Genomic DNA, 17,184 nt, shown 5'->3' on the forward strand with positions numbered 1-17,184 from the left:
GGCATGAGAAATGTTCTCTCTAAGAATTCCTGAGATAAGTAAAGAGATAGGAGATTCTGCTTTTTTATTTTCTACGTGTGAAAAGAAAAGAAAATGGAGGCAGTTGGAGCAAAGGAACATTTTAGACATGAATTTTAAAGTACATGGAAAAAAAACTGGAAAGAACAGTTTGCAATATACTCCCTCAGGAGCTACCTCTTGAAAAGTGTCTTGGGTTTTCTTATTCTACTTCATTAGTTTTTTCAGCTCTGTTATGGGAGACCTGGCAATAGGAATAAATAAATAGTTCAATATCTGTGCTCATTCAATAAATGTACTTAAATTGAGTTTAACAGTGTCCGGTTCTCAGGTGGAAATCAACCTAACAGAAAATAGATTGTGATTAACAGCTCATTACACAGGAGAAAACAGTTACAGAATGTAGAATACATTCTACATTGTATCCTGTGTTCCCTTTCTGATGGTCACATGTGGATTATGTATGAGTAAATTTTGCTTGAAGCTCAGTCTCCATTTCTGGAAAATAGGAAGAGCTCCTTTCTGTCTGGTGTGCTTTAGTCCATGGAAGGAGAACTGGGGAAAGCTAGGAGCAGGGGAGTGAGGATAAAGGGATATAATGTAAAGGGAATATTTACACCCACCTACAATGAGAAACTATTTGACTCCAGATTAAAGACACCAAGCAAACCATTCAAAGAGTTCTAACCAAGCCCTTAGGAGAAATTCATTTTCAGTAAACAGCAAGGTATAATAATTATTGATTAGTGAAAAGGAAGCAATATAACTTAAAGATCAAAAGAAGAGGCCCTGGAATCAGGCAAACAGGGTTTTAACCCACCTTTGTCATTAATGGACCACAGGTTCCTTAACTTTTTATGTACTGGTCTGTAAAATGGGAATAAGACTCATACCTGAGGAGTACGTGAGATAATACTCCTAAAGAATTTATAGCAGTGTTCAGAGTAAGTATTCAATGTATGTTAGCTATGGAAATATTGCCTGTTTTTTCAAAACTTTAAGGTAATCATCAGAAAATAGCCATCAAAGACACTGGACAACGTTCAATTTAGCAAACGGCTCCCATTTTACACACAGCATATTGCAAGAGACTGCGAACAGCTAAGCTTTTCTAGCTTTGTGGATGTTGAAACTGAACAAGGCAGCCCCTTCATAGACGTGGCCGCATGTGATGATAAATGAAAGATAAGAGGAAACACACTGCCCTTTGGGTAGTAATCTCACCAAACCCCTAAGGTGATGGTCAACATCACAGACTCAAAAACACTATCATGTGCTTTGCCTTCTTAAGTGAGCTTCAACCTAAAGTGTATGTAAATTGATTTCTAATGTAAAGGCTGTAAGAAAAATGTGCAAAACTACGTATTAGCAGGGAAAACACTACTCCCACGATGTTGCACACAGATTGAGCTCCTGGCCATGTCTCCCTCTCTGTGATTTCATGGTCACTCAGCAAATCTGCCTAAGGACCTGCTGGTGCTAAGCAATGTGCCAGGCGTTGAGGTTTCAAGATGAACAAGTTTTGAGGAGTCAAAGTCCGTCGAGAAATGCAGGGATAAATAAATACTCAGAGCAATAATACCTGGGAAATGTCATCATTCGTGCCTGTGGAATTGAAGAAGGCTTGAGAAAACAGCTGTTGAGTCGGGTCTTGAAGAAACATGAGTACTACTTTGCAGGGTAGAAAGGGAATGGCTCTGTTAAAAGGAACTCAGGTGACAGAGAGAAGAAACTAAATAGAAGCTGGCATTTCTAAATACATCTGCTACGAGGACCACGGGAACCAAAATGCTACCAATATTCACAGAAGTTTCTACTGTTCCTTTTTTCCTCACTCCCCACCCCTCAACCCACAACATAAGCCCAGCCATGGAGGACCCCAGAATTCACCCACAATCTGCAGAGACGGTATCATAGTAGTAGACTCTGCTACTTTTCACTGTGGGTGCAGGAAAAAAAAAAAAGAACCAGGATATCAACTGGGAAATCATCTATACTCTGGTAATGAATTCTTTTTTCACACTTGAACCTGATCCCAATGGCGAGTATCAACTGGCCACCCGGCAGGGCTTCCATTCACAAGGAAGGCTTCAGGACATCCTCGTCTGGACATTGTGACTGCTGGCTTCCCTACAGATTTCATGAGACGGGAAAGAGTAGCATCAAGCACAGACAGTTAGAAGGCACTTGAACTTGAACTTGACCTCTTCATTTGGAACTCAGACATCACCAACTCCCAGAATTAGAAAGCTGGGTTTTAGTCTTAAAAATTATACAGAGATGGGAGTAGAGTAAGGCTCAGTGGTAGAGTGTGTGCTTAGCATACTCAAGGTCCTAGGTTCAATCTCAGTACCTCCATTAAAAGAAATAAGCAATTAATTAAACCTAATTACCTCCCCTCTCCCCAAAAATGAAAAGCAGAGTCTAAACTGGAAGTTTAAAAAAGGAAAAGAATATACAGAGAGATTTAGTTCCATAAATACTGGCTTATTTCAGTCCACTAGGAATAACACATGGGTGGGCGTGCGTGCGTGTGTGCGTGTGTGTGTGTAGGTACACATGTATATATATACCTTAAAATGTATCGAGTAAGAATAAAAAATATAATGTCTGAAAGAGAACAAAAACAAAAACACTATCTTCCCTGGTATCTGTCACATATGTCATGTGCATATATATCAGTGTGCACGATGTACAGTATTCTACAAAAATGCTTTCTGATTTCTTGGGAAAGAAGATACATATGTGGTGTATTTTCTTATACATATGTATATGATAGAATATCTATATATACAACTATATATATCGTAATATCTATTCTACTTCCAGAATGATTGTATGTTTATATTAAATTATAGTGAATTGAAACTTACTGTATGTCTTAATATAATTTAAGTCAATGTGGTGAATCAGACAATATCTTTGGAAGTATTCCATTCACACTATTCAAGACACTGAGAACGATGCACAAATAAATCAGTCTTCCTTGGAGATTGTAAGAACCACAACAGAGAAACGTGACCGTACAGTCATTGTGTTCAGAGTAACTACTAAGGAAGAATTCCACATGGCGTGTGTGCCCTGTCATCTCCCCGCCCGTAGCCATCCACATCGTCGCTCACCTGTGTAACCTGGAGCGCTACCACTGGGCCCAGTCAGCGGAAGCAGACGGATTTCTGGCTGCACTTTCCAAACTTGGCGACACCCCAAACGAAACCTACCTCAACCCTATCCGGACCTTCCACACGGTGAGTCCTCTTTGCATGCTACCTGGTTTTTCATCCCTCAAATTCTTCCTTTTCAGATCCTGTTATCAGAAATACTGTATTTATTTCTAAAGCTTTTAGTAGAAAAAAAAAGAGAGAGAGAGAGAGAGGTTTCTGCCAAATGCTAACATCAATTTTGCCTTTTAAAAAAAAGTTATTTTTCCTGCCATCAATGTTGCTAAGAGGTTGTGAGCAAGAAGAAAAAAACAAACTAAAGCCACTTAATTAGTTTATGGCAAAAAATAATAAATACATCTAAATGAGAAGTACAATAACCTGTTAAAATTCGAACTTTTACATTTTTTTAAGCAGCTATGATGAGATATTTGGGGGCTGATGTTAGAATGATAAAGAATGTGAAATGCCGTCTAATTCAGGGATGCGTTTTCATTTTGCAAATTGTTTTCTGGATCCCTTCTCCTGGGTCATGTTTTGGTACCCATGTGACTGGCTAGTTTGCCAAATCTGATCCTGGGCAGAGCAGCTAATTTCCTAATGAGACCTGCTCAGCTGGTGACATCATTAATGCTAATTAGCTGTGTGCACAGAGGCCAGCACATGTGGGAAACAAAAAGAAAACTCAAAATGTAACCAAAAAGAAACCCAAAGGCTCCACCTGGGGAGACGAAAAGTCTCCCCTTCAATCCACCCTCTACCTCTTTCTTTCTGGTTGAGCTAAACTTCTGCCACATCCTACCATATTGGAGTATGTATCCAGCATGTTGACCAAGCTCAAAAATCTGTATTGGCCAACAAGAGATGGAGATTTCTCCATTCCCACCCAGGCCATCTCTTTAAAGTGACCATTTAGCCCACGCCAAATTCAAAGTCTCTTTTGGGAAGAAATTCTCCCATGTCATGACCCCTAATTACCCTATGATGACTTCGAATATCAGGCCGTTGATCAAACAGAGCTACTGTGCTCTTAGCTGACAACAACCAGAAGCATGGTTTCACACCCATTAGTCAACACTGCAGATGCCTTAAGCCTGTGGGGGTGGACCTCATTTGAGCTGCTGCATTTTATCCGGGCACCTACTGGGATTAACTCTTTCCCCAACTAAGGCTCTGAAAGTTCATTGCTACACACACCCAAGAATAAACCTCAACATTTTGAAGAGACTATATAATAAGTCGTACTTATTACAAATACTTTGAAAGCAATTTAAGGAAATGGCTAAGCTATTCTCAATATAGTTATTGCGAATTTTAGAAGCAATATATTATGTAAGTACTAATTAAGTTCAGGAAGCCCTCTGATTTGGGGTATTTGGAGAAAGGTGGGTATCAGTAATAAAGTGTACATCATAGAGTGTTTCTAAAGAGACACAGTGGAATTGTTTTAGAGGATACATAGCAACTCAAGCCACTCTATAAATATGTCACAAGAAGAGGGAAGTGGGGATTTGCTTTAATAAGCAAAAGAAGAATGATTTGAAATTAGCACATCGTATGATGTAAATGGATTTTTAAAATGCCTGAGTACACTTGAAAACAAGTCTCTTAAATGGTTTAGACATACCCTTTTCAGTTTTATTTCCACTGTTTGCTCTACGAACTAAAGATAAACAACGAAGAAGTCCCTGTCCAAATTACCGGGAGATCTCAAAGCAGCCTAAATTAATGAGATTTCACTGACAAAAGATAGAGTGTGAGTTTACGGAGCCGATGGTTGCCTCGAGGACAGCACCACAATGCGTGCATGCTAATGATTTGGCCAGAATATAGGAAACTCACAATGAAAACAAAATGCTTTGTGATTCATACTCTACAAGGCTATGTAGCCATCTTCTGCACTCACAGGTCAGAATTCTGGCCTGTTGGCAGTGTCTGTCTGAGAAGAATAGCTGTATCTTTATTGATCGCCTGGGATTTACAAAGCCTTATTCCAAGCCTCCTGAGGTAGCAGGAAAGAATGCAAGTCATGGGCCTTCCAATTAAGAAGCAAGAGCCAGGCCTACCTGCCCGGGGAACAGAGTATGCATCTGCTTTATGAGGAATGCCCCTGAGGGGCCGCTCCAGAAAACTTGTTTATTGATGTTAAGGTGCAATTAGCATCTTATGTTAGATGGCTATCCTCATTTTTATTTTGAAAATTAAAAACTTGAAACTCAACTTTATTTCGTAGTATTTCATCTTAAAACGCAGTTTTATAAATTGTACTCATTTCAATTCAACATAATAACCTCAACATGACAATTGATTTATACAGATGGGAAAAAATTACAGTTCATGAAATGGCACTGGACAAAATCTGAGCATAGTGAATGTGGAGCATAGACGAGGATGAGAAGCTTGAGGTGTGGGGGGGGGGCCTTTTGGAGGCTAACATGCTTCTGATTAGAGCATTTTGAATTGCTCCCTGTGTGGACTCTAAAATATTGATCCTAAAGTGGGAACCTAGGACTGAGACATTAACGTCATGGCGTTTGTTTCTTTTAGAGCACGATCACTGAGACACTGACGACCATCTCAGGCATTTCGGGCCTGTTGATCTCTCTGGCTTTGACCTTGATCATGACCTCTTCCACCGAGTTCATCCGCCAGATGTCCTATGAGTTATTCTGGTACACACACCATGTTTTCATCATCTTCTTTATCAGTCTGGCTGTCCACGGGGCAGGGTGAGTCCAGACGGTGGTCAGTGTGTAAGATTTTATCTCCATGAACCTCAAAATAGTCTTAGAATGCCTTTTTGATGGAGGAACGTGACGTGTGGGACTACTGGACACACAGAATATGTGAAAAAGCACATTCACTGTGGCAAACTCCTTTTTAATAACATAGATGGTGCAGGACTGTATTCTTCCTCTAATTCTAATTTTAACCCTGTTGGGGAGTCTTGACATGTGTATAAGATTAAGGAATTTTAATGAATGCTGGATAACAATAGATCTATGCTTCATTCAGAACCTATTTCCATAATCCAATTTATATGGGATTAGTCAGGAGATATATATATATATATATACATACATATACATATATATATATACACACACACACTTTTTTTTTAATTCTTGAACATTTTATTAAAAAAAAAAATCTCTGAAGCATAAGAGCTGTCAAATGGTCAAATATGAAAAGAAAGGTGTCCATCACCCTTTTAGGCAATTTTTTTTTTGAGAAAAAAATATAGAAAGTAAAAGAAAAACATCATTCTGTCTTTTGTCTGCTCTAAGAATTAGAGAAGAGTTACCACAATTTGGTAAATGAAAAGGAACTTAGTTTATTTTTAATTTTTATGATTTTTGATTTATTTTTCAAGATGAAGTTCCAATCATCTTTTTGCCCCTCTCTTTCTTTCTTTCTTTCTTTCTTTATTTATTTATTTATTTTTCTTCCAGTTTTTTGTCTTGTTTTTAAAAATATGGAATTTGTGACTTGACTTCAGGTGCCCCTGCTCTGGTACCTATTCCCAGTGGGTAATGAAGCCCTTCTGTCCTTCCCTGGGCTTGTCCACCACACTGATGTCACAGAAAGAATTATTTCATGCCCCTGTGCTGTGTCCCTGCAGCTGGCATCTAGACACCGCTGAGTTGAGATCTCCTTCTGGATTCCTCTGTGTAAAAGAAGTGACCTACTTCTCACCTTCCCCATCTCTTCTGTATCAGTCAGGATAGGCAGCGTTAGCTGCTATAACAGACAACCCCCAAGTCTCAGTGGCTGCAGAGCCATCAGCCAGCAAGTTCTTCTTCACAGTCATTCAGGGACCCAGGCTCCCTCCACCCTGTGGCTCCTCCCTCATTTAGTTTCTTGGAGTCTTCTCTACTCAGCCAGTGAATGGAGAAGGAATCCAAGAGAAGTTCTATGGGACAGGCTTAGAAGGAGCACATGTTGATCTCACCCACATTCCAGTGGCTGGAACTCAATCAGGATATATAATTTTGAAACCTGACTTTACTTCTGCTTGACCAAAATCATCACTAGGAAACCCTGTGTGGGGGAGGGGACAGTGTGTGAAATGGCCAGTCTGACCTCGGCTCTGCCACTAGTCATCAGAGTGACCACATGCAAGCCTTTTACATGCTCTGGACCTCAGTTTCCCCATCTGACCTCTAGGATTCCTTTTCGCTCAAACATCCCATAAAATGCTGGTCTGGTATTCAACACCCACCTGACACACTTAATTTCTTCATCGGGAAGTTAGAGCAGCACCCAAAGTATTGCACCTTCAAATAAAATGTTTTTAATTCTTCAAATATTACCAAAATGGCTCTAGGCCAATTAACCAGTTCATGTCTGTATGCTAGTTTGTCCCATATTAATTATTCCATAAATTGATGCCTTTTCCCCTATGTTAAATTTTCAAGGCACATTTATACGCATGATCAGTTTGACCCCTACAACAGTCCTGTCCAGTGGAGACGGTGCTGTTATCCCCATTTCATAAGGAGGAAATGGCCGCTCAGAGGGTTAAGTGATTCACTCAAGATCCCAGGACAAATAGACGGCAGAGTCAGACCTAAGACACCAGTCTTCAGACTACCAAACCTCTACTCGTAACAAGCCCCGGAGAAAAGTTCCGGTGCAGAAAGCACACCTCTACTTTCCTGCATAAAACACGCGTCGACACTTGCAGGAACGTGGCTGGTGATACGGCAAAGCCTCACGTGGCTTTACCAGCTGCGCTCCTGCCGCTTCCCACACCGGCAGGATACCCGGTCCTGCACAGCGTTCTCCCGCCACGGCAGCTGCTGAGGGCCGAGGGCCCTGGTCTCAGGGGTGGGATCTGGAGGAGCAAACACATGGCCACAGAGACTGCGTGGCCTAGCAAGTCACACCCTACGGGGTGACTGTGGCCCCGTGCGGGACCCCGTGGCAGCTCTTCTAGATCTGACCTCCACAGGTCAACCGCCTCCTCCAGTCTCCCCCCACCCACACTAGATGCTCCTCCCAGCCCAGCCCCCCACTTCTTAAAGGGGGTCCCCTTCTGCTGCTGCCCCTGCCGGATTAACAGCTCCCACACCATCCATTAGCTTGTCTGACACACAGACATGGGAGAAGGAAAAATTGCCCCTGGGGGGCATATGTGACCCTAAAACACCGCCATTCCTCTGCTGATTTTTAGAAACCTAACCTACTCAATATGCAGATTTATGCTGCTGCTGCCTGACTAAAGGCTTTCTAGTTCCTTTTAACTTTAAAATATCTGTAGTTGACTCTGGAATGTGTAATCCCTCATCCTGACTTCTGTCTTTGGGGGGTGGGCTGGATGGCATGTGTCTCACCCCAAAGGCTGCCAGGCCTTCCTTCCTCTGTGGGTTCTTCTGCCGAGGCCAGGGGGTTAACCTCTGTAGTCCATCCGGGAAGCTCGTCATATCCACGTGCGACTGCAAGTCCTCTTCACAGAAATGATAGTGGCCTCGCCCTGATCCTTCCTCCCCTGCATCCCCACACTGGGGCATAGCAGAAGCACAGGAGGATTTCCATGGGCTGTGTTTCACAGGAGATATTTTTTAATATCGAAATAACATTTCATAAGATGAAATTTTTTAGTCACTTAAACTTAGTTGAAAGGCTTATTTGGGGATCAGGGCCTCATTTAATCTTCTCAGCTTGAACTATTCCACAGCTACTGTTTACAGCAGAAAGTAATTTGCAAATTCTATACAAAACGCCAAGTAAAGTAGGAATTATTGGAATGTGTTAAAGCTCACTAATCTTCCTATTATGGGATGGCATAGATGAAGACATAAAAAGTGTAATATTTTTAAAAAGATACTTAACTGCATTTGAGAAGTGTTCTGAGGTTTCTTTGGATAATATAAGAAAGGTTGCCCAAGGCCTGAGAACGAAAGTGTTAAAATTTATGGGTTCTTTTCCTCCTGCTCCTGTTTTCTCTTCACCCTTCCCGTGTCTGGGCATCATTTGCTCATGGGAGATTCACAGATAGATTTGCTCATCTAACTCAGAGGGATGTTATCAAGTTGGATGACTTCCAGAGGACAGGCTGGGACAGAGGCCAGGATTTGTTTCCAAGGGCATTGCCAAAGCTTCATCCTAGGCCCTACCGTGCAGCAGAGGACATGTCACTCCACCAGGCTACCCAGGACCTGCACTGCGTGATGCTATCTGTTCTCAGCCTGTGGGGGCCATGTTCCTCAAAAATAAATCAATGTATGTTATTCATAAACACCTAGGAATTGAGCAGGTCTTAGATTACATGACCCTGATGTGACATGCTTCATAGCCTGTGCACCGATGGGTGAATGGAGGAATTTGTACCTAAGCAACTTGTCGAAGGTGAATCGGTACTGCATTTGTGGCAAATACAGTCCGGCAGGATCACTGGACTCTCAATCCAGTGCTCTGCTCACAAAGGCCAACTTCCTTTTTCACTCTCAAATTCAACAATGTCATCTTGAAGACACATTTCACGCTGACCAGTTTTGACCCTGTCAAATACTAAGCCTGCTAGGGGTCACTGGGGGGAAAAATACCATTATTCTGGGCACTTCTTTTGACTTCTTCACTTGACAACTTCTAGATGCTCAGAAACAAACCAGGAAGGGTCAAAGTTCAATATATTTGAAGAAGACCCACATAACACAAAGTTAGCCAATTAGCCCAAATCAGCAATCAGGACAAGATGTAACCTAATTAAATTCAACAGTCTACAAAAGGATGTGTTCAAACAATTTTCCTTCATTATGAATTCTCTAATATAGACACTTTCAATTTAACACAGGATACCACAGAGGGGCACTTACTTCTTTTCTGGGATCTTCAAAGTTACTGGAAACTACTTAAATTCCTATTTTTAAAGATGTGAAGGGAAATGCCCCAGAGCCCAGATTTCAAGACAGAGGAAGGGTTATTCCAGAGCCCACCATAGAATACTATCTGTGGTGTCACAAGACTGCACAAAATCAATTTCAAACTTGGGGGTTTTGTTTTGTTTTGTTTAATGGCAAGGCGGATTGTCCGAGGTCAAACCCCCGAGAGTCTGTCGCGGCACAACGTCACCTTCTGCAGAGATCACCACGCCGAGTGGCACACAGCGGTCCGGTGCCCCGCGCCTCAATTTTCTGGCAAGGAACCTTCGGTAAGAATGAACCCAGGCGCTTTTAAAAATAGCTGTCGCCACACTTGAAATAGCTGAGCTTTTATAGGCTTGAAAAAAGAACAGCCCATGTCACCCCTAGACAAAGCCAACTCTTTATTAAGCGTGCTAATGGAGAAATCGAGTTATGGATAATTTTAAGAGAGGTTTACTGCCAAAAGCACTCTGTTCGTTTGGAAATGTGTTCTTCTACTTACATTTAAAAATGGATGTCTGGGTGTGGGAATTCATAGTCCCCCAAGCACAGTAATGTCTCTGGGGGAGTCAGCAAGCCGTTTGGTCGCGCCCCCACCCCCACTCTCTGTGCGCGCAGCTCCCCTGCCCCCAGAGCATCTCCCCTCTCCTTTCTGAGAATTAACAGCATCCCATCAAAAAGGAACGTTAAGCAACAACCAAATGAGAATCGTGCCCTCTTTATAAGTGTGCCTTCTTTCTTTCCACCATTTTTGAGATGGAAACATTTTGAGCTTATATGCATCGACTTCCTGTTCTAACTAAGCCTCTAAAACTGAAATAATGACAATATTTGCTCAAAATAGACTTAATTAGAGTAGACGATAATGTCCACAAGATCTCAAAAGTATGGTTTCCCAGGTATGCTGTAAGCATTGGAGTAGGTGGCATAGATAAATAGAAATAATAATCTTCTTTGGTCTCCTCAGGTGTCTTAGAATAATGCAAAACTTGGGACAGCTGCGTAAGGCACGAAAGCCAGTAAACAAAGCCAGCAGATTAAAACTAGAAGGAAACAAGTGTCAAAAAATATGTATCATAAAAAAATGGGATAATAATGTATAGTCTATAAATGGTGAAGATTCAGGAAATTAAGTCATCAACCTATGAGGAATATAGTGATTGACTTTTTCCAAAATCCTCAACTATATTAATTTAAGCACTGGATTTTAAGGGTGGAAATTGCTAGGAAGAATGTTTAAAACTGAGAGAACTGGAATAGATGTGTCCATTAGACTGTGGTTCTTTTAATGGCCAGTATAGATTGTCTGTGTCTTAAACTCAACTATCGGTAGCCACTACCCAGCCTGCATATTAATGAGGAACATGAATGCCTCTCTCAAATTTTCAGCTACAGTGTCTCCATAAAAAAATCAATACCCTCCCACACCTCATGAATACAGACTAGAGCCTGCTCCCAGTAGTGGATGCTGACATTAATTATCATTAAAAGGGGGGAACTTACCCACCTCTCTGTTCCCTCTCCCCTGCTACACCTCCTTGCACACCCAAACTCATGTTGTCACTCTTTCCCATTATTTTTAATGGATCCTGATTCAAAGCATGTGTGGGCTGTGCAATTACCGCTTGGCTGAACTGTACAGTATTCTCTCCGATGCCTTAGAGACACTGTGAATCCAAAAGGCATCCGAAGGACAAGAAAGAGTTCCCGCACTTCACTGCATCACCCCCACCTCCTCTTTGCAGGACTTCATCTCCTCCTCTTTGCTTCTCTGAACTCGGTGCATTTTCATGGCACTTTTCTTAATAGAATATTTATCAGTTCACCTTCAGTGGTGCACTCTACCCATGCTAGGGCTGAGAATGCTTTGTACACCACCTCATACAAACTGAACTAAGCAAAGGAACAAATTATATTTTGCAATCCCCATCCCCCCCTCCTGTCTCACTCCTCCCTTCTACCCAAACTCACAGACACGAGCAGGACTCCAGATTCTAGAATTCCTCTTGCAATCCATCTCAAAAGATGCCCGGTCTCCCTGGGCTAAAAAAGCATCTTATTTCATTTAACCACAACATTAACAAATAATAATAATGATACGGCTGACACTTTTTTAATTACTAGGGAATGAAGTCAGCGGTATAGGGAAAAGCTGTAACCGAGGCAGAGTCAATTCAGCAAACATTTGCCAAGTGGCTGTTCTATACTCCGCGTTGCACTAGAAGCAAGATTCAGGGATGTGGTTCCAGCCCCTGGAAATCTCATTGTCTAGAAAAAGAGGCCATTCATAAACACACACATAAAATAAAATCAAAGCCAGCATGTTCTTATTTTCTGGTAGGAATGAAAAACCAGGAGTGAAAGTGGAGGAAACAAGTTTCATTACTGCAGCTTTTAAATCAACATGGTTTTATTTCTATCATAAAATACTCACTGTGCCATGACTTTTTGAGTATTTTTGGAGAAGAAAAAATAAAGCTAAGAATCCACAGAGTATTTTAGCATTAAAGAAACTTAGATACTAAATAGCCCTGCCCCTTTATTTAATAGATGGAGAAATTGAAGTCCAAGGAGTTTTTATTTCTTATCTACGGTCACAAAGGGCTTTCCTCGCAAAATCACATCAAGGAGCCAGAGCTCCTAACTCTGTGGCCGTGAACTTTCACCTCTGCTCTCTTCAACATTCATTCTGAATCTCACTCCTCATTTGGTCAGCTCTCCGCTGCTATCTACAAGTACATATATTTATATTTATCTCTGTGAGTAAAGCATTTAAGAGCTTGGAAGGAACCCAAATAATAGCTTCTTTCAACTCTCCATGTTACAAAATAGACAATTTGAACATAAAAAGACCTAAGATTTTCCTAAAGGCATGGGGTGAGGGATGGTGCCCCCAAGATTAGAAGCCAGGTCTTCTGAGACCCAGTCCAGTTTCAACCTCGCTAGCCATGTGCTCCTCCTGCTGTGGGGTGTGCCTCCGCGTCTTCACTTACTCTTGCCTCTCCTGGTCCTCACTGCTAGGATGATCTTCACATATGCATCTCTGGCCACCCTCTCCCTTCCCCCTAACTTCCAGGGGCTCCATGAGGAGCACAGTGTAACTAAACTGGGTTTTCTCCTCCTGGAACAATTTTTATACCAGATAGAGACGGAGTGGAGGATTAATAGCTCACATTCTCCTTCCTGAATAACTGTACAAAGAAAAATAATCCATTCTGTTTTATCAACATGGAAAAAGCAGAGACCATGACTGATTTGACATCACCAAAATGAAGTGTGTGATGTCTCAAACTTTTCTAAAACGGGCGTGGAAGATTATTTGTAAAGATACGTACAGACTAGATGAGTGTTTTTGCAAATCTCTCTCTAAGCTCATATTGAAAGAATGGCATTCTTGCTATCATTTCTGTAAATAGCCAAACCAATTTTCAAAATACTTTCTGGTTCATTCGAGCATCAGAGACCTAAGGATTCGCTGCTTTGGTCCAACCCCATCCTTCAAGTCTACCCCTTCCTGCTTTTTCCCTTACTCTGATCATCATCACCGCCTCACCCACAGCATAGGTGGACAAAAGGTTTTCTTCCCTCTGATATTCTGAACACGTTGCTGAACCCCACTGAGGCAGAAAAAGAATAAGTGGGTCAAATTGCTTTGTGTTGCCTACAGAAATCGAGCCTTTATCAGGCAAACAAGAGGCTCCCAGGGAAAAAGCAGAGAAGGTTGATGTAGGTGAGAAAAGGTGCCATGAAGACAGACCCAGAAATAAACAAAAGAGATTTGGAAGAAACAAGAGAGACAACAAAAGCAAAAGTGATGCTGAAGGGCTTGTGACCTGTCAACTGAAAAGACAGAGCAGGACAATGGGTAGGGGAGGAATGAGCGAGGAAGATGGTGAGTCAATCAGTAAAGGTTTAGTGACTTTCTGAATTCAAGAGAAGGGGATGCCCTTCCTGCTCTTAAGATAGTATTCCAAGAGTAAGGTCCACTGGATTTAGAATACCAAGGAGGGGATTTAGGGAAATGAAGAGAAGGCTTGCATTCTAGTCCTGACTCTCTGACCTCTCTCTATCTGCCTAGGCAACTAACACCCATTCCCAGAGTGTTATGTTTTTTTCCAGGAGATTCCTTAAAAAACTAAAAATAGACTTACTATATGATCCAGCAATCCCACTCCTGGGCATATATCCATAAAAGACAAAAACTCTAATTCAAAAAGATATATGCACCCTAAAGTTCATAGCAGCACTATTTACAATAGCCAAGACATGGAAGCAACCCAAATGTCTATTGACAGATGAATGAATAAAGAAGATGTGATATATATACACAATGGAATACTACTCAGCCATAAAAAAGAGTGAAATAATACCATTTCAGCAACATGGATGAACCTAGAGATTATCATTCTAAGTAAAGTAAGTCAGACAGAGAAAGACAAATATCATATGATACTGCTTATACATAGAATCTAAAAAAAATGAGACAAATGAACTTATTACAAAACAAAAATAGACTCACAGACATAAAATGAACTTATGGTCACCAAAGGGGAAGAGGGGGAGGGATAAATTGAGAGTTAGGAATTAACAGATACAAACTACTTATATAAAATAGATGAACAACAGGACCTACTGTATAGCACAGGGAACTATTAATAATATTCAATATCTTGTAATAACCTATAATGGAAAAGAATCTGAAAAAGAATATATATATATATATATATATATATATATATATATATATATATATATATATATATATGTATGTATATACAACTGAATCACTATGCTGTACACCAAAAACTAACACAACACTGTAAATCAGTTATACCTTAATTAAAAAAACTGGAGTAGATTTCCAAGAACCCTTATCATCCTAAAATTCAATGAATTAATAAGTCTCAAATGTTTTATAAAGTAAGTGTCCCTTCCAATGTCAGCATTGGACAGAAAGATTACATGGGAAGAGGACAGGCGGGTGGTCAGGCCCACCGGGGTTCACGTCTTCACTGGGACCTTATTTATTGCCTTTGTGACCCTGGACAGTTTGTTTCATCTGGCTGAGCCTTAGTTTCCTCTTCTGTGAAATAAAGAGACTATGCCTCAGAAGGTTCTTTGACATCAAACCTAGTTTATATCTTCAAAATTTTAAGTTCCCTTTCCTCCCCTTTTAGGGGAAGCAGATACCTTCTGTTGTCACCCGACCCCTGCTACAAGGGTAGCCTGCTGGTAGACTGAGCGTCGATAATGCATAAGGGGTTAACACGATGGAAATCTTCCTTGTCACAATTCTCCAGACAAGTGTTGAGGCTTTTGTTCTGATTCTGCCAACCTACATTTAAAGTGCTGAGAAACTAGTTTTATGTTTTATTCCAAATAACATTGGCTGTGCACATGTGTTTGTAGGTGTGGGTGTGGGTGTGGGTGTCGGTGCGTGAGTTGCTTTGCAGACCCTCCCCAAGTTGTAATGCATTTTTGGCCCCCAAAATTAAAAAGTGTTTTTATTGGATTTCTTATGCCCCATGTTGATTCACTAATGTGGTTTGTAAGCCTTTGACTTTGGCTGAGTTTGGGAGCATTTATGACCCTATCATACGTAACATAAACATCAATCTGCTTTCTTACTTCTTTGCAAATTCAATTATTTCTAATTACATAAAGGCACCATTGATCAAGTAAGCATAAAAACCAATACAGAAGAGTTTAATCTCTTAAATAAGCTTGTAGACTTCAAGGAATAATTGAATGTTATAGTAGTTAATACAAGGAGACATCCTTGTAGTTGATAACTGGCCCAAAGTTAAAGGAAAATGTCTAAACCCCATCATGTTATATATTGATTGGCTCAAATTGAAAATATTTGGATTCTATTTTCATTTCCTTTTCCTCTCTCTGCTGTTCTCTGCAGGCTTGGAAATGGGTTTTAGGCCCCGTGGTCCTGTATGCATGTGAAAGAATAATTAGGTGCTGGCGATTTCAACAAGAGGTTGTCATTACCAAGGTAGGTATGTAGGTTTATGTCTGAATAAAAACCTGAGTGTAGATGAAAATTTTTTATTAGCCCAAGTTTTTAATTTGCCATTTTTATTGCAGAACGGTCTGTAATTTAGAGGCTCATTTTCTGTTCTAATAATTGCTTGTATCCTGTGCATCTTTTAGTGTGACTCGTTTTACTGAAGACAGGGATCAGGGCTCCGCACTGGTACACAGAATTCTGATGAAGGTGGTGTTACAGCGCTGGAGTCACCCCTGTTTCTCTTTATTTCCATTTCTCTCTAGGGGGAAAGGCAGGGGGACTGAGTGTGCTTTATCTTGGTCATAGCAACTTAGAGTATAGTCACTTCCTCCACCACATAAAGGCACGGAGGTTGCAAACATGTAAATAATAAACATGTATTTTCAAGTACACACACTCACACTTGGAATCACTAAGCAGAAGGTGGGGGAACAGTCAGCCTCACGTTTAGAGGGAGAAAGGGAGCTGAGGGTTCAAAATGGAGATGAAGGGTTTTTAAGGGGCAGTACTCTAGTGAATGAAAGCATGGTGATAGTGTTTTCCAATTTTGCCATCCCTCTTCACGGCTCTTCAATTTTTGCCTCATGTTGGAGGGAGATGTGAGCAGTTAGATCAAGAACCCATGCCTAGGAGACTGAAAAGTTACCCAATCCTCTCCCCCCAGTTTTTCAACATCACAGAAGTAATTCTCTGCTAACCAAACCCATAAGATTTTGCTAATACAAGATTAACAACAGAATACTCTATCTCTTTAACTGTCTTCATGAAAGCAGATGCCTAGAAATTGCTTCATATTTCTGATTTAAGCTGTTTCTGGGTTGCTGTTTTTAAGTTAAGCACCAAAGGATATCAGGCTGTATCAAAAGCCAGACAGTAAAACTTCTGGAAATCTACTAGAGCTGTTACTAGGGAGACCATTTAACAGCAGAATCGGAACGAGTATCAGTAGGGGGAGGAGAAATGGAATTAATGATGAAAATGCTGTGAAATTCTCTGCTGAACGGAAAAATACTGTCACAAGATCTAGACACTAGATTTCACTCCCTTATACCTCCTGCCACAAAAGAAGACTTGGGGGCCTGGAAACAAGAGGGAACGCTAAGAAGGGAAATTAGTTCTT

At 40.9% G+C, this 17,184-nt stretch overlaps 1 protein-coding gene across 1 annotated transcript in view; it reads left to right on the plus strand.

Moving 5' to 3' along the window:
• Positions 1–17,184, plus strand: part of NOX3 (NADPH oxidase 3) — a 55,882-nt gene that overhangs the window by 7,318 nt on the left and 31,380 nt on the right. The window contains exons 5-8 of the mRNA XM_064487110.1: positions 3,121–3,266; positions 5,727–5,908; positions 10,203–10,332; positions 15,957–16,049. Of these exons, the coding sequence (XP_064343180.1) occupies positions 3,121–3,266; positions 5,727–5,908; positions 10,203–10,332; positions 15,957–16,049 (551 nt within the window). The remainder of the gene's footprint in view (positions 1–3,120; positions 3,267–5,726; positions 5,909–10,202; positions 10,333–15,956; positions 16,050–17,184) is intronic.

The sequence above is a fragment of the Camelus dromedarius genome, chromosome 6 (assembly GCF_036321535.1).
Source record: "Camelus dromedarius isolate mCamDro1 chromosome 6, mCamDro1.pat, whole genome shotgun sequence".
Taxonomy (NCBI): Eukaryota; Metazoa; Chordata; class Mammalia; order Artiodactyla; family Camelidae; genus Camelus; species Camelus dromedarius.